The 24,296-nt window shown below is 39.3% G+C and overlaps 1 protein-coding gene and 1 long non-coding RNA gene across 3 annotated transcripts; one reads left to right on the plus strand and one right to left on the minus strand.

Moving 5' to 3' along the window:
- Positions 1 to 33: 33 nt before the first annotated feature.
- On the minus strand, positions 34 to 8,514 carry LOC146460474 (uncharacterized). 2 transcript variants are annotated; one of them, XR_014857625.1, is made up of 3 exons: positions 7,999 to 8,514; positions 7,563 to 7,953; positions 34 to 1,293 (listed from the first exon to the last, which is right to left on the minus strand). It is a non-coding gene; the product is annotated as an uncharacterized LOC146460474 (long non-coding RNA). The 2 variants fall into 2 exon arrangements; XR_014857624.1 differs by having other exon boundaries at positions 7,563 to 8,514.
- A 6,361-nt stretch (positions 8,515 to 14,875) lies between these two features.
- Positions 14,876 to 20,409, plus strand: LOC146460475 (uncharacterized). The gene is made up of 3 exons (XM_085088195.1): positions 14,876 to 14,918; positions 16,191 to 17,188; positions 20,227 to 20,409. Exons 1-3 carry the CDS (start codon positions 14,876 to 14,878, stop codon positions 20,407 to 20,409), a joined length of 1,224 nt encoding a protein of 407 aa, XP_084944321.1.
- The last annotated feature ends 3,887 nt before the right edge of the window (positions 20,410 to 24,296 follow it).

The raw sequence follows: 24,296 nt of genomic DNA on the forward strand, positions 1-24,296 counted from the left end.
AGCAAGGGAATACATTGGCGAATTTGGAAACGAAGTTTACCACATCACTTCCTAAGCCGAAACGGGCTTTATAATATAAATTTTGGCAACTATTCTGTTCTTTTATTGTATTTTAACCATATCTTGTTCATACGGTGGCTTATAAGGGCCATCGAAAGTGTCTCTTCTTTTTCGCTCTTCGACACTTTAAAAACAAGAAGCTGTTTCCAGCTTATACTCGGGCCATATTTGACTGTGTGGTGCGTAAAGCCTACAATCTTTTAACAGTGATAACCTCTAGCATCGCCAATTCCCCCAAATAGATAGCCTGCGAGAAAGCTCTCTTGGGGGTGGATCCTCTTCCCCCGTCCCGCCCCCCACCCCCAAGAGAGCTTGCTCTCAGGCTACCAAATAGATAGATACAGAGATATAGTGAGGCAATAAGTAACCACCAGATAGAATTACATTTCTTGCAGTCAGAATGAAATACAGGGGAAAACGACATTTGTCATACGAATGCGTTTTATAATCCCCAGGCTTTAATCCTTACGTTTTCACCTTTCGTTTAGAGACAGAAACCATTTGCACGGTCCTAATATGTATGTGACGCCGGGACAATGACGGATCGTAATTTTCGGTATGATCTAGACCCGGGGGGTTCTCCCTTACGTGACCTTAACGGGGACGTGCGGCCCGATAGGGTATGGTTTTCAGGGTGTTTTGTCTTGAACGGGGTATCTATTTCATCACTTTCCCTACATGACCTAATGACTTAAACAGATTGTGATTGCCAATGAATTAAAATACAGGAAGAAACTAGTGTATTCTTATTTCATTCTAGTCTTAAACAGGATGTGATTTGGGGTTAAATGTCTTAGAAAGGGCCTGAAAAGTTTGAATTCTGTCTTAAACGGGATAGGGAAATCAGAGAATTGTGTCTTAAACAGGGTCAGGGTCTAAACGCCCGGGCCGCACCTCCCTACCCAAGCATCTGTTGAGTACCCCAACCCCTCGGGATCTAGAGTAACGTTACACATCACGCGTACGTTTATATCCTTGTACGTTTTTCAATGTTTCGCTGGTTATATTTTTAAATGAAATTCAGGGGCAAGTTTTTGTTATTCACCTTTCATTTGAAGACAGAAACCGTTTCTACATTGATTGTTTTTCTATAGTAAACGTGAGACATGTATCTTGGCCCGCGAGGTCATAGACAGATTTAGTTGCAAAATTTTCGGTTAAACAAAACTAACCTTGAGGCACTCAGGTTAGCCTAAAGAGCACTCCAGTTAGCCTAAATAGCACTTAGGTTAGCTTAAGGTGGCCGAACACAGTTTGCGCGCGCTTTACAGATTCTGTTAGCGATGCTATTAAACGCGCGCTACATAAATACGGTGGTACATAAATACTTTTTTTTTTTTTTTTTTTTTTTTTTTTTTTATTGTTTGCAAAATCACATTACTTACAGTACGGACTAAATATATCACTAGACAATACAGTATTCTACCTACAATACATGCTTACTGGTTACTTACGCTACTGAACAAAACAGGACTCTACTTACAATTTAATACAGATAGCCTTAAACATAACAGTAACTAGATTACTTACAAACTGCGGGTTACACGCTACTAAAAAAAAAAAAAACAGGAAAGCAGTAAGAAAAGGATGAAATGGATGAAATTTTGTCACTGGAAGAAAAAAAAAAAAAAAAAAAAAAAAAGAATTGTGCGTTTTCGTTAATTTAAATTAATTTTAAATTTCCCATTTTTCAACTTTCCATTGTAAGATTAGCGCTAACTTCAATTCTAGAATATTTGGAGGTTTTTCTAACATTTTACATGAGTAGTAATATTTCTGAGTTTGTACAGTAAGGATCTGGAATTTCCGCATTAATTTTGAGTTAGTACTCGGGGGTGGATCATAGTCTTTAAATAGGTACTGTTGTTTAGATGGAGTAAAATTTACTTTGTGCTTATTGTTAAACCATGTTAAGGCTTCTTGAAAGAGTTTTTGGCCTGCAGGGCACTCCAGAAATGCATGTTCCAAGGAATCAGCTGAATTACAGAAAAAACACTCCTCATTATCTGCTATTTTAAATCGTTTGAGCTCTTTTTTGGTCACTAAAATACGGTGTAACATTTTAAAGGAGAATTGTCTCAGTTTGTTGTTAGTAGAGAGGCGAGGTATATTTTGGAATAATTTTTGCCATTTACATTCTATATCGGGGTATTGTCTGGCCCAAGTTTTTATGGCTGTTGGTGTAACTTCTGCTTTTTCTTGAAAGAGATGATAATAGTCTTTACATTTCATTTTTGAAAGTTTAATCGATTTGTCCCTAGATAAGTCAAATGTATCACAATCATCGAGAATAGAGTTCATAGGTCTGGGTGTAGAAGCTGCCTTTGATTTGAGGTTTGCTGGAATTGATGCCAGGATTTGAAAATAGTTTAGAAAATTAATTTTTATTTTGTACTTGCGATTAAATTCTTCATAAGTTAGGAATTTTCCATTTTCATTCAGAATGTCTTGAATGTAGTAAATTCCATTTTCGGTCCAACTTTTCCAGAACAGCGATTTACCTTCAATAGTTATGTCTTGATTGTTCCATAAAACAAGGTCACTTTTGTATTTATCTTGGCGATTTAGACGTAATTCCTTAAAGTACTCTAGCATTTCTAAGTAGAAAGACGGTAAATTTTTGTCTAGTTTCTTTATATGATAATTAGACTTGAGCAAGAAGTTAAGACCTCCATATTTTTCAAAAAAAGCATTTGGAATAGCTGTCCATGCATCGGTAGTTGGACTGTTAAGCAGTCTACCAATCCAACTCAAGCGGAGTGCTTTAACTGTTGTTGCAAAATTTGGAAAGTTCAGGCCACCTTTACTTGTTTCTTGAAAAAGAACTTCCCTTTTTATTTTATTCTTTTTTGTTTTTCCATGAAAAATTAAAGAGCTTGGTTTGGACTCTTTTAATAACTTCTTGAGGAACAGTCAACATTGAGGCTGCATACACCAATTTAGAGACTCCTAGAGTTTTAGCAAGCAGGGTTCTTCCCATAAGTGTGAGGTCGCGAGACAACCAGATATTTAATTTAGTTTCCATCTTTTGAATTTTTAGATAAAAATTCAAATTGTTATTTTTGTCTCTATCGTTTGAAAGATAGGTTCCTAAGGTCTTAATTGGGTCCGCTGGAACATCTATCTCTAAGGGTTTGGTTTTGTTGTTTTTCAAAGAGCCTATCCACATAGCCTTTGTCTTTTTGCTGTTTAGCTTTAAACCTGAAATTTCACCAAAGCTCCCCAAAACTGACATACTTCCACGTAATGACATCGTGTCCTTACATATTAATGTAGTGTCGTCAGCGAACTGGCTTAGCTTAGCTTCAATGGAATTAGGTAGTTCAATACCTGTTATTTCCGGATTTTGTCGTATTTTTTTGTGCAAGAAGTTCTACACATAGGACGAATAATAGAGGGCTCAGCGGGCATCCTTGCCTTACGCCCCTTGATACTCGAAAATAATTAGTCATGTATCCGCCGTTTATAGCTCCGCTTTCAACATCGCTATAGAGTACTGAAATCCATTTTTGAATGTTCGGGCCAAAATTGAAGAATCTTAAAGTGTGATGAATAAAAGGCCATTCTAATGTATCAAAGGCTTTTTCGAAGTCTATAAAGAGTAGTATTCCTGGGACTTTGTTTAATTCGGTAAATTCCATAAGGTCATTTAAAAGCCTCACATTTTGACCGATGTATCGTCCTTTTACGAACCCTGTTTGGTCCGAATGAATCAGTTTGGGCATCTTCGTCTCTATTCTTTTTGCAATAGCTCTAGCCAATATTTTATAGTCGACATTAAGCAATGTTATTGGGCGCCAGTTGCTTAAGACCATAAGATTGTTTTCATCTTTTGGTATTAGCGAAATAATTCCTCTTCTCTGGGATATAGACAGTTTGCCTGTTTGAAAGGCTTCGTTGAAAGAGTCGAGGAGGTTCCTCCATAGCAATTCGAAGAAGATTTCATAAAATTCTTTCGTGAAACCGTCATCACCTGGAGTTTTGTCAGGTTGGAAACCTTTTAAGGCATTCAGTAGTTCATCTTTTGTCAGTTCTTGCTCAAGTTCGCTTGCTTCGTCTTGAGCTAGTTTTGGATTTTGTAAATCAGAGGAGAAGCGGGCAAAGTTGTCGTCCAAATTATTGTTCTCGTCTTGTGGGATTCTAGCAGTCAGGAAGTTTTTGTAATAGTTTTCTATTTCTTCGTTTATCATGCTTAAATCCGTGATTATTTCTCCGTCTATTGTTTTAAGCTGGGTTATAATCTTTTTCTCATAATTCCGTTTTTCCAAGTTAAAAAAGTATTTCGTTGGTTTTTCACCATTCTCAATCCATCTTATTTTTGATCTGAACATCGCCTCCTTTCCCTTTGTATGATAAATTTCGGACAGGTCTTTTTTAAGGTTCTCGTACTCCGTTAGAATATCATCGTCTAGATTTTGATTATTACAAATTTCCTTATCTAGCTCTTCTAACTTACGTTGGATGGCTGTTTCACGGTTTCTCAAATTGAACCTTTTCTTCTTGGAGAAGACAATTGTCATACTTCTTATTTCCATTTTTACCAATTCCCAATACAGTTGACGGCTTTCAATTTCTTTGTATTTCTCTTGAATAGAAGAGTAATTGTTTTTAATTAAATTTATATATTCGTCGTCTTTCAGTAGTGTGTTGTTAAATTTCCATGTACCCGGTCCACGTTTAAATGTTTGATCGATTTCAAGGCTAAGAAAGACAGCTTTATGATCGGGAGCAATTGAGGATCGTGTTTCTGTTTTCTTTACCTTGTTGATTAATTGTTTTGCAATTATGAAGTAATCTATTCTAGACTTTAATTTTTGACTCTTGGTTTCATAAGTATATGTTTTTGTGTTTGGGTGAAGTGTTCTGTAAACATCAACCAAGTTAAGTTCCGCCATCAAACTCACTAAACCATTCCTATAAATTGTTTCTTTCCATGGAAGGCCACCACTTTTGTCTAGATGGCTAAGCGTTGTATTCCAATCTCCTACCATAATGACCCTAGAAACACAGGTTTTAGTTACCAAAAGGTGGGTAATTTTTTGCAGAAATGGAATTTGCAGGCGACAATCCGTTGGTGCATAAATATTGACTAATGATAATTCCTCTGTTGTTAATTTCAAATTAGCAAAGATATACCGCCCTTCTTCATCATTTTCTATGGTTTCTAAGGGAAAGCCGTTTGGTTTCACTAATATACATACACCTCTAGAGTGCTCTGAGCCGTGAGAAAATAATATCTGTCCACCCCATTCAGCACGCCAAATAGTTTCGTCTTCTGTCTTTGAGAATGTTTCTTGAAGGCAAAAAATTGAAGCTTTTTGTTTTTTCAGATAACAGAATATAGCTCTTCTTTTTTCTGCTTTACGAAGGCCACGCACATTCAGTGACAAAATCTTCAAGTTAGACATTGTTTATACAAAACAGTAAGAAACAAAATTCGAGCATAAATTAAGCTAAAGAAAATTAGGCCCCCCAAAAAGGAAACAAAAAAACGGACTACAAAATAATTGACACTAAACTAAGGCTAATAACAAAAGGACACTAACGCTTAAATTACTCTTCTGGGATTTATCCGCGTTCGTCCGAAAGTGAAAAAAACAAGCTATGCAAAATCCTAAACCTCCATCCGTCATCGAAGCAAATGAAGCAAAATTTGTAATAATATCAGTTTTGTAACGTGATCGACGATCGAGAGGAAGAGAAAGATAAAGGGTGCGGGCATAATGAATAAACTAAGCTTAAGCTACATATGAAGTATAAACTATCAACGTAATCTGCTAAGGTCCGCCTCACACTTAATTTGCGTAGCAGAGCTACCTTCAGGATCTGTTTTCACATATATTGTGCCATCTAAAGTCCAGATTCTCCAGTTTTGACTTCCTTTTTTTTCTCTGACCTTTTTGAACAATTGTGATCTTAAGGCAGTCAAATTCTCGTTGATATAGATTTTGTGAGCTCCTTCAATAAAACCTTCGAAATTTGCCCTGCGTAGCTTTTTCCTGTTCTTGTATAGTCTATTTCTACTGTAATAATTGGTAAACCGGACAATAATCGGCCTAGGCCGAGTATTACCTTTCTTCATCCGGTGTGCTATATCGATGTCTTCGGGCACTAGATTGACATTCAAGCGTTTAGCGAGGTTGAGCACGATTTCCTCTGTATCTTCTCTTTCCTGTTCGGGAATCCCGTATATTTCTAAGTTGAATTTTCTTGAATACTGTTCCAAGTTGTCGTGCATTTTTGTCGCTTCTTCCAGTTTCTTCTCTAAAATATTTCCCTGCTCGACGCTTGACTGGAGCTTGTTTTCCAACTGGTCAACTTTCTTCTCTAGTTCGTTGTTTTTCTCGTTAACTGCCTTCATTGTATCTTTAAACTTCTGGTTTTCTTTCTTCATGTCTTCCACGTCTGCTTGGGTGAATTGTATGCTCTTTTGAAGCTCTTCACAATGTGTCTTTAACGCTTTATGCTCATTAATGAGAAGATTTGTATTTGCTTCGATGCGTACCACAACCTCCCATATCGCTGCTAACGCTGGAACCTGAGGGTCGCTTCTTGATACGCCTACATTGCTCGCATCATCTACAACGTCCGCCATTTGTCGGGTGTTGCCAGCACGTTTTGCTTCTGGCGTTCCCTGCGAATTTTCGCTACTTAAACTGCTCATTTCTTCTCTTTTACGTCTACCGGTTTTCTTCTTCGTTCCCTGGTCTTTCCCTTCCATTTTTTTTTATGGTTTTTACATGTCTGCTTCGAGACCCAGACGGAGCTTAGAAGTTTGCGTCCGTCGCCATTGCCGCTCGTCCCAGTGGTACATAAATACGGCGGTCGATAAAGTGATCCCTCAATTTCACATGAAATGGATAATAAAGGTAAGTTTTGATCCTAAATAACTAAGTTTCTTGTTTCTGGACTCTTTCTTTTCTTTCCGAGCAAAAAAGTCATTCACCGAGACCTTTTGCATGCTTTTCAACTTTGCCATGAAACCCAATTAAAGCCACGCATGCGCATTTGACCAAAAAATTGCGACTGGTTGTTTTCGTGGAAATGAACTGTTTTCTAAGGAACCGCTCATTAGAATTTCGTAAAATTTGGCATGAAAATAGTTCCCTAAAAGCGTAACTCGCCTACAAAGAGAAACCTAAATCTAACAGAGGGTATCTTCACAAAACATTAAAATGCAAAATCAATATTTACAGGAGATCTGTCTGTTAAAATTACATGAAAATAGTGCAACTGTGTCAGTGTTTTGTGAGTTTATCTGGATACAAAAAATGGAAAAAATCTAAGGAGTACATTTTTTAAAAATAAAGGAAACCTACGATATATGGACGTTTAATAGTTCACTGCGTTGCCATGGAAACGGTACTTAGCTCGACAAGGCGTACAAAAACCCATTCTTTCTTAGTTAATCTTACACCATACCAATTTTGGGCGCCCAGAAGTACATAGTTTCCAAATAACGTCTTCTAACACCTGTACACTAAAAAACTGTATTCGGCCACCTTAAATAGCTCCCCGGCTAGCAGTTTATGTTGGGGTTGTTCATGCCTCGCATGTTTCGTTCATGCCTCGCACGTCTGGCTCGCATATTGTTAACACTCCTCACGGCCCGAAAACAAAGAATGCGACCGAGAATTTAAAGAATTTGATAACACGATAGAAAACGTAACTCGTACCAGCCGAGTACAAAAAACGAGACCGAGAACAATAACTCGTGGCCCGAAGTCTTATCTCTCGGCCCATCGCGACCCCCAAAAGAAAAAAGAATTTAATAATGCTACCGAAACCTCAACTCGATCCGCCTTACGGCCCGAGTAATAACTGTAAATGGATACAGCCCCTGGAAACAGCTGTCGATTTATGGCGGGGATCACACGCCAAATCAATCAACGACTCCTACAACTGACGCTTGCTCGATATGCAAACAATACAATGGACCAATCAGAGCTGACTTGAAAGCAAATACATGTACTACTGCGCAGTCGAAAACTGCCAGGACGTTGAAGATTCTTTTGATCAATTAGGCTCCTGTGAGCCAGTTTATCATGTGGATGAGTGGGATTAGTTTAGAAAAGATAGTTCAATAAAAAGGAGAAGAGGAATTGGTGGGTTTGGAGTATTGAAAGTTAATATATACCAAACAAGTAAATAGCGCTTTTTGCGCGCGCTGATTGGCCAGCTCGGAGGTGATTAGCCAAGTTCTATTCGTATTTAAGGTGGCTTACTACAGTTTTTATAATATGCGAGCTTTGATATGCGCGCGCTGCCCAAGACACGGGAAAGCATCAGGCGCGAGCAAAATCACGCGAGCCAGCAGAGGAAATCCTGCGAGCACAAAAACAAAATGGCGGCTCTGGGAAAAATTTCCCAGTATTCCAGGTAGGTTTCAGAGGTGTGCTTACAGTAGCTAGATTGTGTTTGGGCTTGATAACTGAAAAATACGTGATGTCCAATGGTTGCCGTTCCTAACAGCCTTAGGGCCTTTGCAGAGTTGTGATATTGCGCCAAATGTTTGAACACGAAAGCAGCATGCACTCACCAGTTGGAGCGCGCGCGCGCGCTGAAACCCAATCTCGTCCCCAGAGCCCGCGCACGTTTTAGGCCAGCGGTGGCCACACGTCCACGAGCTCTGGGCTAATCAGAAACCGGAAGCAAGGATCCTGCTTCCGGTTTAAAGGGGAATACTGCTGACCGAGAGGAAGACAGCCTCTGGTAAAGGGCATCAAAGGCCAAGAAAACGAGTGAAAATGGCGACAACCTCCATCCCTCCCGTTTGCCAGTGATTGTCATTTATGTGAGACTTCCTTGAAAACAAAACAACCAAAACAAAGGCTGCGTAAAATCTGGTTTTGTCGGCGATTTGCCTCTCTCGACCGCGACAAAATCATTTTGCACAATTTCAGGTCGTTTTAGAAAACCAAACATTTTCCATAGGCAGGGGCAAAAACACATATTTAGGCTATATCGGTTAGAAACCATTTGTTGGACTATACTCATTTGGAATTAAATTAATCTTGTTTTCGCCTGTAAATGCAGTTTTTAAGACTTTAAAATGGTAGTGAACTGATACGCAGTCTACGCAGTATGAGATAGCCAAGTTTTTTCATGATACCACGGTAAAGTTAATAGCGAAACGAAAATAGAGCCTGGTCGGAGGTTATACAAGCTTCAACCTAATTAACTAACACAGGGTAAAGATTTTCAAACGACATTCAAGAAACTTCAGCAAGATATCGTTCCTAACCTGATTGCCGTCGACGACAAATACCAACAGTGATGTTTACAAACGTAAGATTGATTTTTTCCGTCGTGAAATTTACAAACGATAGGTTTCACAAGATCAGATACCACGATACCACGATCCCAGAATAAATACAATAAAATGGCAGAAGGACATTTAATAGCAAGACACAATTAACTCTGTAAACGTCCAACTGAAATAACCAGCAACTTGAAAATCTAAGCTTATCAGAAAGATCGGCAATTTTTTTTTCAATTCACCCATTCAGCTTAAGCTTAAGAAACTCACCCTGAAAAAAAATATTTTACCTGCACTTGATGTGGTTTATCAGTCCTATAAGCTGCAAACTTACAAATGAACTTTTGCTCACAAATGAACTGTTGTGTAAAGAGTGACAACGATCGCTATTCCAAGCGTTAATATTTTTGTCTTTCTGTCCGTCCGCTTTCTGAACCACTTTTTGGGCCACGCATTCTTGAATACTCCGCTTTTAACGCAGTGGTGACAAAGGCCGTTGGTTTTTCTTGTTCAAGTTCAATTATGTTTCTGCTGGACTGCTGACAAAATATCTGTTCCTGTTCAACAAAGTAATCTTCAATAAATTCTGCTCCAGTTAAATCAACTCGCAGACTCCGCGGCGCGAATGGATTACAAGTTTGCTTCTTTCAGTTCCTTCAACAGCACGAGAAAGGCTGTTAAACTCTTATCCGCTTTAGAAAATGTTAAGAACGATTTTAAACGGCCAGCATCGACTATGAACCACATTTCAGAGTCGATAATTAGAGAAGTGTTTCCGAAAATTGTCAGGTCTACCGTTATGTCTGGGTCAATTCCAAAAGCGATCATCCCCTCCCCCCGGGCAAACCCCCGGGCATTTGACTTTTTTAAAAATGCCTGATCAAATTACCCTCTATATGGGCCGATTTCTAGGTCAAATGCCCCACTGGTTGGGGCTGAAAAGTCATCGTGTTGGTTTTTTTTTTTTGTATTCGCTAGCTCTGTTTATATAAAAATCAACGAAATTCATACATTAATAAATTTAAAACAATTTATTATTAAAGATAATGCATAACATCACATATGATCCGATACTCGCTTTTCTTTTATATTAAATGTACATGAAGTTTGCTAATACGTGTGATAACAAGAACAATGATAAAAAACACTATGTTATGAAACCTAGACATGCCAACAAGTCGAGCTTCGAACGCCGAGCAAAGGGAGAACGAAGCTTGAGGGAACTTGGACATACCACTGAAAATGAGAAGCGAAGGGCAATATGTAACCCCGCCATGCCAAAAACAATCTCAGATATATTTGTTGGAACGCTTCTCTATGGCTTACTACACTAAAAACTGTTTGACGCAAAATATACGCGTAAATTCTGGCTGTGAATAAAGCATTCCGACAATTTATGCGACCGCTGACCAGCATTTTTTCGACGGGTCAAATGCCCGATGGGTCGGGTTTCTATTCGCGTCAAATGCCCCACTATGTGGAGCCGAACAGGGGTCAAATGCCCGGGGGTTGCCCGGGGGGGGGATGATCGCGCTTGGAATTGACTGATACATTAACCTCGACCGTTGCAAGTGTCATACTCCTGTCATTCAGCTTTGTCAAACGCTGCAACATATCGCAAAGGTTTTCGCGCCTTTTCCGTTAAGTCATGTGATTTGACTTGTTATCTTTTTCGTGTTTACTCACTGCAAAAAAAAAGCGTATTAAATTTAGTTGCATTTCGATTCTATGGCGGCTTTTGCTCCGATATCCTTGACCGGCTGGCAGTCTATTTCATTTCTTGTTTTGAAACCTCCGATTCAAGGACACTTCCGGTAAAATGTAATATCCAATCAGATTTCGATTTACTGGATTTTGACATTGATTAGCCCAGAGGTCTTGCTTCCTTGGTGCTGACCAAAAGGAACGCAGCCTCTGGGAACGAGATTGGCTGAAACCCGGGTTTTCCCGGAACAAGCATGCGCAATGGTCTTCCCACCGGAGGTCGCAATAACTATTTTTTCTCGCTTCTCCAAATCTAGCCGTACGTTCGCTACTCCATGTATGCCACCTTGAAATGAGACACTTAAACTCTGTGCTGCAGCACGCTTTTTTACGGCGGGAAGTTGCATCACCAGCTGCGTTTTTCAAAAAAAAATAATGATAATTTTGACAGAATACAAAGTCAACTTTTGCGACCAACAGAGGGAGAAAGAGCAATACGACTACAGGGTTGTAGCTAAGAAATTTGTCTGCCGGTGTGCTGAGAAATTGAGCCGGCTAAACAAGGTGCGAAGTGCCTTCTGCCATCGGCATAGCCGACGGAGGGCTAGGTATGGGAGGGGGTCACCCCCTCCCATTAGGGGGGTATGGGGGGCCTCCCCAGGAAATTTTGAAAATGTTAATTCGATTTGGTGCACTCTGGTGAAATCTGGGGTCTCTTTTATGCAAAAAGAAACAACCATTAAAGAGAAGGTCAGCTGTGGTGCTGCAGTTTGAAACGTGTGGTACAGAGATTCACCCTAAATTTATTCAAAATTTTCTCCCTCGCTTTGGCGTTTCCATATTTCCTTCGTGTGGTTTTCGTTGTTTGGCGTTCCTTGAACTCTCTACCAGGTCTGTTCACTGTGCCCCTAAGGAGAATGACAGACCTTCTGAGCAGACAGTGCTTTGTTTTACTTCAGTTCGTCAATCTATGCTGTTTTCTTAATTCTCTTTTTGGTGAGCTCACTAGAAGAATAGTTCTTTATTTAAACACGGTAAAATCCATCAGGAGTATAAAAATTAGAAATAACCTAACTCTCCTAAACAAAATTCAAAACCTAACTACAACTAATCTAATCTAACTAAAACCCGTTTTTCATGAATGCCGCGTATACTCTAACATTAAAAATGAAAATACGTGCGTAAGATTTTATATATTTACTTATCATTAAAGTAATGAGAACGAGAGCTACATCGCTTTCCATTCGTTCCGAAAAGATAAGTGCTTTTAAGTTTGCACTAGAATATCACAAAATCGATTCTTATAAAGCTTAGAACTGCAAACAAAAGAGCTGTCCACTCGGTCGTTCAGCTGTTCATCCAGTTTCGCGGGTTCGTTCACTTGGTTTCTCGTTCGTTCATTTTCGCCGGCGAGCACTCGGCGGACCGTTTACGTTTCTGGTTTTTGGTTTCTGGTTTGTTCCTCCGTTTGCCCAGTTCTTCTTGCTATTCATGAGCATAAACATGTTATAAGCAATAAAATTTAACCAATTAAAAGCTGTATTAAAACATTACGAAGAAGTTCCTTCATGTTTTTTTTCTCTGTCATGCTACAAAGAAAGACTTTTTCTTTCTCCGATCTGACACAAATACCTGGTAACAAACTCGTTCCCAATCTTTCGCAACGCCTTGAATGCAGGGGCTACCAAGCTTCGTGGTGACAAGATGGCGGACGCAGAAAACGGAAAGAGGACACGGTAAACAAGTTCTCACAACAAGACTTTATTTCAATTACTTTATGGCATCGATCCTCAAGGTAGTCAGGAGTTTATTCAACCTTTTCACTTAAAATATATTATTCTAAATCGAACAATTGCTAGTGGGTAACTAAAGAACTCTTCACTGCCCTTTTAACCGAGTATTTGCCACCAGAAATTCAGCCGGCGATGACCTCTTTCCCAGCCGGCGAATTTCGCCGGCAGCCAGCGCTTAGCGACAACCCTGCGACTAGCGGCGAGAGAAACAAATTGGCCGGCACATCATCAGAATCTTGAAGTGAAATCATTTTAGTCCGATCCGGCGCGACGAAACGTTGGATTTTTCCTCTTGAAGTGAAACGTTTCGCTCACTTAACGTTGTAAAAGGAACTAAAAAAGATTGGAAATGGAAAAAAAAGGACTAGTTATTCTGAGAAGAGGTGAGTATATTCATGTGATTTTGTTGACAAAACTTTGCTGGATTGCTAGATCTTGTTTTCTTGCAGTGTTGACACGCCGTTTAATTTAAACTTAAGCTTAATATTGCTAACTTCATAGCGGTCTTTTGAGCTCATTTTTTTCGGTCCATGTTCATTATTTCCCTTGGAGTTTTATTTTCTATTCTCCTCCAAATTTTACCTTCCAACATCGGGAGAAAGAGTAAGACGACTCGCGGCGGTAATTTACATGAAGGGGGCATTGATCATAAACAGCAGGCGCCGTGAGTCTTGAAGGGAAGACCCTAGAAAGCGGAACGGTGGAAAGGCAGAAAATCACCCCAAATCCTAGAACACGGAACGGGTGAGGGTTAGGTTCAAGGTTATAGTTTATTTGGGTTGATTTCCGCGTTCCATGTTCTAGGATTTGGAGTGCGTTCCGGCTTTTAGCGTCGCCGATCATTTTACTCCGATCCGGCGCAACGAGACGTTGGATTTTTCCTCTTGAAGTGAAACGTTTCGCTCACTTAACGCTGTAAAACGAACGAAAAAGTCAGCAATGGAATAAAAGGACTGGTTTTTCTCAGAAGAGGCAAGTACATGTATATTCATGTGATTTTGTAGACAAAACTTTGCTGGTTTGCGGCTGTTTTGCAATAAATTGATTTCTTGCAGTGTTGACACGCATTTAAACTGCTAAGTTCAGAGTAGTCTGGACAATTCGGCATCTCGAAACCTGACCTCATCAAACAATAGCATTATCCAAAACGTGAACTTAGGGAAATTAAAAATCGTCAAAGGCCCCCATCTGCATAAATAATGAACCCTAACTCAGGAGTGTTTTAAGATTTGCCACTGCCTGGGCACAAAAGCCATGCACAGAGCGTGTAACCTTTACTGGTAGGTTTAGATCTTGTGTTTTAGCTGTAGCAATTAAATAAATTGATGTAAGCTTTTTATTTATCATCATAGATCATGACAGATGTGATGAAAACACAGTATGGCTCATGAATCACTTTGTTAATGGAAGTTCTTGTTGAGGCAATTCATAAACTTGTAAATGATCCATTCTTGTGTGAAAGTTTCTGACTGTGCACTTTTCCCATCAAGGAATAGATCCAGTTGTGTATTAAATTTTTTACCTTTTGATAAATGTTGATGGGATGGCAGGAGCCAAATTGAATGGGCACTCGCTGAGCATATAAAATGTTTCTTCAGCAGTAAAGATTTTAATTAGTTGGCCTGATGTAGGGCTATTGCTCTAGCATGTTGTGTACAACAGAGATTGGCCACTGGATGTCTGGGCCTACAATAGCTGTGTTTATAAGCAACAGTCAGCACTGTCACTCAATCATTCTTATAACTATTGAATTGATAGAGGCTACAGAAATATACCATTTCGCAAAGTACCGTTTCGCAAAGTATCATTTCGCAAAGTACCATTTCGCAAAGTACCGTTTCGCAAAGTACCAATTCGTTTCGTTTCGTTTCGTTTTGCAAAGTACCATGAGCCACAAAAAAAATGATCAAAACGGCAATCTCCGTCAATAACTTAGTGCCTTCTTCTTTTTCTTTTCTTATGATCTCGTAATGTTTTCGGAAGTACAAAAACATAAGATATAGGTTTTCACAAAAGTATCACCTTTGCTGTACCTTTTGCCCTAAACATAATAGCCTAAATGACTTCGGCCACGTTTAATAGCGTGTCCATGAGAGGACCAGGTAGTGGTGATACATGCCATCTCACCGATTTCAATGAAACTTGGCCAGATTGAAGGGCCCACCTAATAACTTCATAAGCCAAAGTAGTTTGATATTTGGAATTTTCCGGGGGGAGTTAGACCACCTCCCCGCTTTTTTACAGAAATTCCCATAAAAATTACTCTAAAAAAGGGTAAAGTGAGGGGCTCCTGAAGCTTGTAGAATTTATCTAATTCTATTGTGGTTCAACATGAGCATAAGTACATCCTTCATGAGTTATGTGCAGGAGTCTCAGATTATTTGATTAATTACCAGGCAGCATGATCTAACCAGTTACTATAACACGCTTGTTTGAAGAAATCCCGTGGTATTTTTTTTTTAATTCAAATTTTCGCACTATGATTAGACGAATGATTATTTTAGCAATTGTTAGAAGGAAATTTAGAAAATGAATAGAAAATGGTTTTCGAGAGTAGTTCATAATTAGCTTAAGGCGTAGAAATGCATTAATCTAGCAGTCTTTCGGTAATTTTTACGCGCTGAGCTTCATTAGCTTTCATGTGGAATATCGAATTGCATAGTTTACATCAACATTCGAAGTAATAGTCAGTGTTTTTCCGATGAATTTGCACTAGCAAACTCATATCTTGCCACGATGTAACATTAACTAGTTCGTCACTACGTATCCTTCTTAGGGAGTTCCTTTTAACCACGTAGAAATCGTTAAGGTGCGAATGAACTGCAAATCTTTGTATCCCCTTTACTTTAACAAATTAATTTTAAGATAGATTTTTAGGATTTTAGTAGAATTTTTTTAATATCTCTTTTTACTCATCTGACCGCACCACATGTTCATGTTCAAATTATTTTTCTCGTGGCATCCAACCCCAAGCCCGTTATACGCATTCAAAAAATTCTATAGACCAAAATTTTGGAAAATGTTCAAAAAGCCTCGCACACTTTGTTATTGTATCATCTCCTAAAAGATATAGACCAGCCGAGTTTGTTTATGATGTCTGCAGTGACGCAAGAGAAATTAATCTGGTCAAGCAATCATTGTCTGTTGCCTACCAAATGAATTAGATTAGTTTCCAAGACAGGCCGTGTTTTCCGAAAGGCACCCCTAAAGTATTATAGAAACCGTAACTTAACAATTTCGCGCAAATGCATTGGCGTCGCGTTTTAAAGGAGGTCATTGGAAACGCATTTCTATGTAAGTCTCAAGGACGCAACCTAGAGCAGATTCATTTGCTTGTCTGAACGTCAAGAAAGGAGGTAACAGGTTTTGACTAGTAATTTTTATTTTCCAAAAATCTTCAAAGGTTTTATCAATTGTCATCACTTTGCTTCTTGCTTCCTCATTTGTGGAAACTGACGGGATTATTCTCGGGAGAGAAGAAGAAGAGATTTTGATAAAAGTCATCAATGAATTCAAATTGAATCCCACACACTGGATCTACAGTTCTCCATTTACTCCAGACAAAGGTGATGTTTGCATCTCAAAGATATTTCTGTGGTGCCCGTTGCTTTGCGCCATTCACAAATGTCCGCTGGAGTTTCATTCTTGGACCACCAAATTGACTCATCAAAGTCCACGCAATCCAAGATTAGTGTACGATCTACAAGGAAACATAATTCTAATTCAGTCGATCTACAGATGTAATCAGAATCTTTCAAACCACACAACGCCCGGTCACGAATATTACTCTACATCTACAGATATCTTGAACGTCGTTCCAAGGACAATCAAGGAGAAGTTTCCGATTAAGCTTTTCTACCGACCCGCTTGTACCAAAGATCTGCGTGACTATGTCGTGACCCACATTGGACGTGGACAGAACTTTTTAGAACTTTCAGAAAACATTGGGTCTATGAATTTTCAAGCATTTATCAGAAACCACAAAGACAGTATTGATCCGAACACTTTTTATGATCGTATTCTATATTCATATCCAAGCAATGAGCAGCTGATGCACATGTTTCTATCATATTTTAATGGTATGGAACACGCTTATCAAAAACAAATGGAATCTAGACCATGTTCAATTTTAACATGTGACCACACAATTAAAGTGAGTAAGCACGTTGGAGTGATGAGGAGTTCTGACAATGCTTTTATAAATCAATTTGAGAACTTGTTTATTGCATTAAATGAACATCGTCAAGTTGCGGCATGGAGGCTGACACGAAGCACAGCTTTTAAAGAAGTTGAAGACCTATTAAAAGACTTAAAAATATGTCCAGATGCGAAAGGTCAAGAACTACACATGATTATGGTGGATGACTGCCAGGTATACCAGGGTATACCAGCGTATACAAGGTATACAAGAGTATACCAGGGTATACAAGGGTATACAAGGGTATACAGAGGTATACCAGGGTATACAGTGGTACACAAGGGTATACCAGGGTATACGAGGGTATACAAGGGTATACAAGGGTATACAGAGGTATACCAGGGTATACAGTGGTACACAAGGGTATACCAGGGTATACGAGGGTATACAAGGGTATACCAGGGTATACGAGGGTATACAAGGGTATACCAGGGTATACGAGGGTATACAAGGGTATACCAGGGTGTACAAGGGTATACAGAGGTATACAAGGGTATACAAGAGTATACCAGGGTATACAAGGGTATACAAGGGTATACAGAGGTATACAAGGGTATACCAGGGTATACAAGGGCATACAAGGGTATACAGAGGTATACAAGGGTATACCAGGGTATACAAGGGTATACAAGGGTATACAGAGGTATAATGGGGTATACAAGGGTATAAAAGGGTATACAGAGGTATACAATGATATACCAGGGTATACAAGGGTATACAGAGGTATACAAGGGTATACCAGGGTAAACAAGGGCATACAAGGGTATACAGAGGTATAATGGGGTATACAAGGGTATAAAAGGGTATACAGAGGTATACAATGATATACCAGGGTATACAAGGGTATACAGAGGTATACAAGGGTATACCAGGGTATACAAGGGTATACCAGGGTATACAGAGGTATACAAAGGTATACAAGGGTATACAGAGGTATACAAGGGTATACCAGGGTTTACAAGAGTATACAGAGGTATACAAGGGTATACAGAGGTATAAAAGGGTATACAGTGGTATACAGGGGTATACAAGGGTATACAAGGGTATACAAGGGTATACTGGGGTTTACAAGGGTATGCTAAGGTTTACTAGGGTATACAAGGGTATATATGGTAGACATATTTAAAATCTAAATACACTATAATAGGGGATACATGAAGTACCTACGTTTCCAGCGCCCGTTCCGCTGGATAAGGGTAATGCGGGATCTGAGAACGAGATTGCTGCCATTTTTTAAATGAAGAATCAGAGTAATAGGAGTCTAGTATCAAGAATCGGAAGACCTTAGATAACATAGTCTCCTTCGCAGCCCTTATTAGTGTCGTCACGCTACGCTCCGTGGGGAGGAGCGTTGCGTGACGACCCTAATAACGGCTGCGAAGGAGACTAGCTATAGATAACAAGGACTGGAACCAGATTTCAGAGCCCAGTGCTTTTCGCGAAAACGTGGGTTTGGTGGGGGTGCCCATTCTCGCGGGCTCACAAACCTGGTTCCAGCACTTGTTATTTAAGGATTATTTAAGGATTTTCCTAGGAATCTCATTCCCATTCAAAAACGCACGTGGGCTCTGAGGACGAGATTGGGGAACAAGCGCAAAGATCAACCAATCACCAACCCTTGTTCGGTGAAAGGAAAATTAAGAAAAAATGCCCTCTGTTACAACAAATCAGGAGCCGATGATTATGGGCTCCTGGTATTATATTGTTGATGGGGAGTTTGCTGCATACGCACTAAAAATATATATAACTTTAAAAAGGATGAGGAACTACGTCCATACGATAAGCAGATTTCTGAAAATGCTATCAAAAAAATTGGGGCTCCGCTTTTAGGCTTGGCTAAATATGTATATTAGAAAATGTGTCCTGACACTTCTTGGATGTGGAGGTTGGGGTGGGAGTGGGAGGAGGTGAAGCGTGGGTGGCTTGCTTTAAACAACCAACTTGTGAATTTGGGGATATTTTGGGATAGAAAGAGGAAGTTGCTGAAGAGGTGGTTAATTTTCGGCCAAATAACAACACCAAAAATTACACTTATTTATCGTCAATTTTGAATTCAAATATTTCAACTTGTTCAAAAATAAAAAGTCTGCATTTACAGCAAACCTTAAGGTCAGACCTTGGTACAGTGGCAAAAACGTTGACACGTAAAAAGCGTAAACCGTGAACGATGAGACCCAATGGCTTTAACGGGGAAAGTGGGGGTAACCATGCATTTTTTAGAGATAACTAAGCAACAATTATTTTAAAAAGCAGCAAAATACAAAGCAATGTATGGCGCTTTTTCCAAATTGAAGCTTTATTATCTCTGAAAAATGCATGGTTACCCCCAATTTTCTTTTTGGATACCAAAATCACTTGCTAAGTTCTGCTTTTTTCGCATAGTTTTGATCGAAAGCCGATTAACGCTGATCTGTGATTACGTGTTAATCGAGGTTTTCATCTCGCTTTCCAAAAGTTGTTTTAAAGTCTAATTTTAAACTAAAGGCAAAGAAAAGTTTAAGTCAAAACTAACAGCAAAAAGTCTTTTAGAAGAATTTTTACCGATTAGTAATTAAACTTGAATCAAAGTTCACCTGGTCTTCAGCGAGATCCTAGATGGAAAGCCAACACCGCCAATCTGCAAGGTCCATAATAACGTAATCAACATTAAACCTCCAAAACTGGATAACAAAAAAATACATATCGCTCTCTGGTGTTTTAAGCCACGGAAGATTATACGGAACGGGATGGCGAAAATCGGTTGCCGGTGATTTTCGCTGGCGATAAAATTCGCCGCGATCCGCGTATAAAATCGCCAGGTGTGTCGCTGGCTTAAGATGGCCTCAACAAATTTGCGCTCGTAGAAAGGTCGCATAATTTAATATGCGGGGGTGATGGCGACTTTCAAAGGGGTCATTACCAGGTCAGCATTAATTTTAATGAAGGTATTAGCCTTTGGTATTTTGAATAAAATATTACAATGCAAAAACCATTTAAACAATACATGTAAAGCTTTTTTGTGGAAGCCTTGAGTCCAGGTTCCCCCATCCCTTTCTCACCAGAGGCACTGGGAGCAAGGATGGCGTGAAAATGGCCAGCAAATCTCGGTTGTCACGAAAGCTAAGACCTTTTTTTTCTTGATACATCACTTTTCCGGTGGGTTCTAAGTTTTCGCAATAAGCTTTCGTAATTACGGAAACTAAGACCCCATCTTATTTTTCTTGTTTATCCAGTTTATTGAAGATGATTCGGGGATGAAAGAAGCAGTGTTGTTTATCCTTCTGTTTGACTTTACTGGAACGAACTCTCCAAATATTCAAACGGTTAATCGAACGCACTCTGAGACGACTGCATTCCGAAATAGGAATACATCTAGTGATCAAAAGAAGTCCCTCATAAGAGGTTTTTTGAGTTAATGGAGTCGCAGTCTTTAATTATCATGTGTCAGCGAAAATTTAAAGAAATGTTTCCCAAATGATTTAGAGAGAGAAACTAACAGCTATTCCGCTTATTCACATTCCGGATATGATCAATCGAATGCAACATCTAAAAATCGGAGACAGAACAATTACCATTTATGAATTTACTCTTGAACAATGCAAGGACCACTTGTACAAACAGTAGCAAAGTGTAGCCGGATCTTTGTGTAGATCAGCATCAGCAATGTTGATTGATTACAACAACAAAGCAAAGCAGCATTCCCTTCTCCTCCTCTCATATCATATCGCCGATTGAGGATTTAACAACCTACTTGACATACTAGTCAGGGCCAAACACCGCAAACCACCCCCCAAGACACCGGGAGCTTTCCGTTGTAACAGAAATTGGTGGAAACGTATTACGGAGGGAACCACGGCTTTCACCTTTTCAAAGTCTCTTCAACCGAACAAAGATTTGTACGACATCATTTCACTCTACAGTGCTCCAAATGCAAGGTAGAATACATAGGAGAGACTAAACGATATCTTAGCGACAGATTTAGTGAACACAGATGCGCAATCGACGGCACATTTGTCAATCTATCGCCGTTTCTGATCATTTTACCTTTCCGAGCAATTCAATCAACAACATAGAACTCGTTCACCTAGAACTCGTCAACTCCAACAGAGACAGTATTCGGAAAAGACCGGAAAAGCTAGAGAAGCATTTTTAATTTCCAAGACTGTTGAACCCTATGGAATGAACAGACTACATCTCTATTTTTCAAGAGAGAGTTGATCATATTAAATCTTTGGGTCTCACCATCGATGCTCAACTATCTTGGACAAAACATGTCGATGAGATTTGCAGGAAAGTCTCCCCGGCCATAGGCGCATTAAAACGCATGTGACCCTTTATTTCGATGACTACTGCGATTCGAGTTTATAAAGCTTTAATGTTACCACATTTTGATTACTGCAGTCCGGTTTGGGACTGTCTGAGTAGCTATCTGAGTGAAAAGCTACAAACATTACAAAATCGTACAGCCAGAGTTGCTACTATTTCACCCTGTGATACGAGCTCCAACCTCTCTCTGTCGAAGCTTAAGTGGGACAAGCTGTCCGTTAGCCGTAACAAACAGACAAGCATCACGGGGAAGTATCACGCAAATTTGCTGTCATTTCAAAACCCAAAAATGTTTGTCTGTCAGCAGAAACAAAAAAAATAAATGTCAAGTTTGTTATAAAATTATTACCCCAGTGCAATAAAACTGTCAATTAGCGCCTCTGGCCAGAGACAGTGTAGGTCGGTATGGGTTGAAACTTAAAAAAATATCGGGCTAATGTTTTTCAAGTTCTCGCATTTTTGTTTCTTAAATGCGCTAGAACAGATCACGAGTTGTTCCTTTCGAGAATTGAGTTGATTTCTTTCCTCTCGTCATTCTAGAATTAATTGGCAGCTGATTGAAGGTCTTATTTCATAATTTTTAGCAAAAGATACCAAAACCCCCACGATACTTCCCCTTTCAGCCATGGAACAGTAGAGTATCTCAATTTCCAAAGCTGGGATTCACGGTTACCACACTACTGCTAATTGTGAAGTTATGGTTATTACAAATGGCTCTGGGTTCTTTATTGCTGAAAACATTGTTGAAACTTTCAACAACGAGTGAATGGTCAATGGAAAAGCCTGAAGATGGAGATGTTTCGTACAACGACGCAACTAATGCAATGGGAGCTTCTTGGTTAATAGACAAGGATGAATTATGGCCAAAGTCAGTCATCTTGTAGCGGAGCTCTCGCGCGCGCCGCAGGCGCGCGCAGCGGAGCCCCATCAGGCTAAGAGAATTTGGTAACCCGTGAATGCGAGAAATTTTGGTTTGATTATGACGTCACTTTTGTCCGTCCGTACACCGTACGTCCGTCCGTCCGTACGCAATCCCACAATGCTAATGCGCCCGTGTTTGTTTGGCGGGAAGTTGCATGGCGAGATAGTTTGGCAAGATGCGTTTACAACAGAAATGCTAAAGAACAAAAAACACAAAGACAATTTATACGTATTTGTTGGATATGTTGACAAACGTGGAAAGAAGAGAAAGAGAGAGAAAAAGAAAACAAAAAAGCGGAGACGATCAAGCAGAGTTGAACGTGGAAGAGAGCGACGGATAGCAAGTTAGAGCAGGCCGACCGGAAAAGAAAAGTAAGCTTAAGTTTAAAGAAGCCTCACATTTGCCTATATCACCCGTTCGTGATTAGTTATGGTAACTTTTAGAACTCTAAAATAGCTTTACATAGACACTCTAATCGCTTTCGATACCAGCAATATTCGAGAAGTTAATTTTGAAAAATTTGTTTCGTGGCCGTGTGTTTTTTCGTTCACAAGTTTCAAAGCTCTGAAATAATTCTACCAAACACCAAAGAGTACGTTTCGGTATTCTCCTTTTCTTAAACTTAGAGACTAGAATTATTACTAATTAAGAGCAGAATTGACAAAGTTTTTAATATCCAATAATTTTTCGCCGGGAGCTTACTTGCTCTCGCAAAAAATACCATGTTTACGTGATTACGACGGCTGTTTCAACAGATCATTTGTAAACCAAAAAGGTTTCTTCCCGGAAAAAAATCGATAACTTTCCTTTATGTGACGTGTTTCAAGCTTTACACAGATATTTTAATCGTTTATTAAATTCTCGATACCATCGATATTCGTGTAGAAATTAATTTTTGAACATTTTGTTTCGTGGCCGTGTTTTTTTTATTCGCACCTTTCGGCATTCATGTGTTTCTAAACACACATAAGTTTAAAAGCTCTGAAATAATTCTACCAAACACCAAAGACTATTTTCCCGTATTCTCCATTTGCTAACGTTTATTTAGAGACTAGAATTATTACTATAGGACCAGAATTGACACAGTTTTGGATTTCCAAACACTTTTCCCCGGGAGCTAACTTGCTCTCGCAGAAAATGTCATGTTTACGTGATTCTGATGGCCGTTTACAGATCATCTGTAAACGAAAATGCTTTCTTCCAGGCAACAATCGATAATTTTATTCATGTTATGTGTTTAAAGCTTTATGCAGATGCTTTTATCGTTTATTAAATTCTCGATACCATCGATATTCGTTTAGAAATTAATTTTTGTACGATATTGTTTCGTGGCCGTGTTTTTGTCATTCACACCACACGGCTCTCATGAGTTTGTAAACAGACACAAGTTTAAAAGCTCTGAAATAATTCTACCATACACCAAAGACTATTTTCCCGTATTTTCCATTTGGTTGACGAGACTAGAATTATTACTATAGGAGCAGAATTGACACAGTTTTGAATTTCCAAACATTTTCCCCCGGGTCGGTAACTTGCTCTTACACATAAAAAATATTATCATGACGTGTAATTCGACGGCCGTTTACAAATCATTTGTAAACGAAAATTGTTTCTTCCAGTACATGTATTTCTTTACTGAGATTGGTTCTCGCAACCGTTAAACAGAGATCTCGACTCGTCTTGAAGAGATGGGGAAAACCACCTGAGAAAATCCGAGCTCGCACTGAAGTGCCTCGAGAAATTTTAGCTATCTGGCAGACAAAAAGATAGACGGAACTCGTACAAAGTAATTGTTTTCAGAAACATCAGATCTAGAGCCGCTTGAAAAACCGTTTAGTTTCATAAAAGATCCAGAGTTCTTGCAAGCAACAAGGCACTAGATGCGTTTGTCAAAACACTGAGGAAAGATCGTGAAATTGCTTGCGTAGTAAACCAAGAAACACTCACCCGAGAAATCGTTGAAAAGCATTTCCAGTCTTTCAGCTCGGCCCAGCTGACACAACAAATCCTTCGCAGCTTCAAAATACTGCTTGGCTTTAGCTTTTGGTGCTAGAA

Source organism: Pavona decussata, unplaced genomic scaffold, assembly GCF_977016875.1.
Source record: "Pavona decussata unplaced genomic scaffold, jaPavDecu1.1 SCAFFOLD_213, whole genome shotgun sequence".
In the NCBI taxonomy this organism is placed as follows: Eukaryota; Metazoa; Cnidaria; class Anthozoa; order Scleractinia; family Agariciidae; genus Pavona; species Pavona decussata.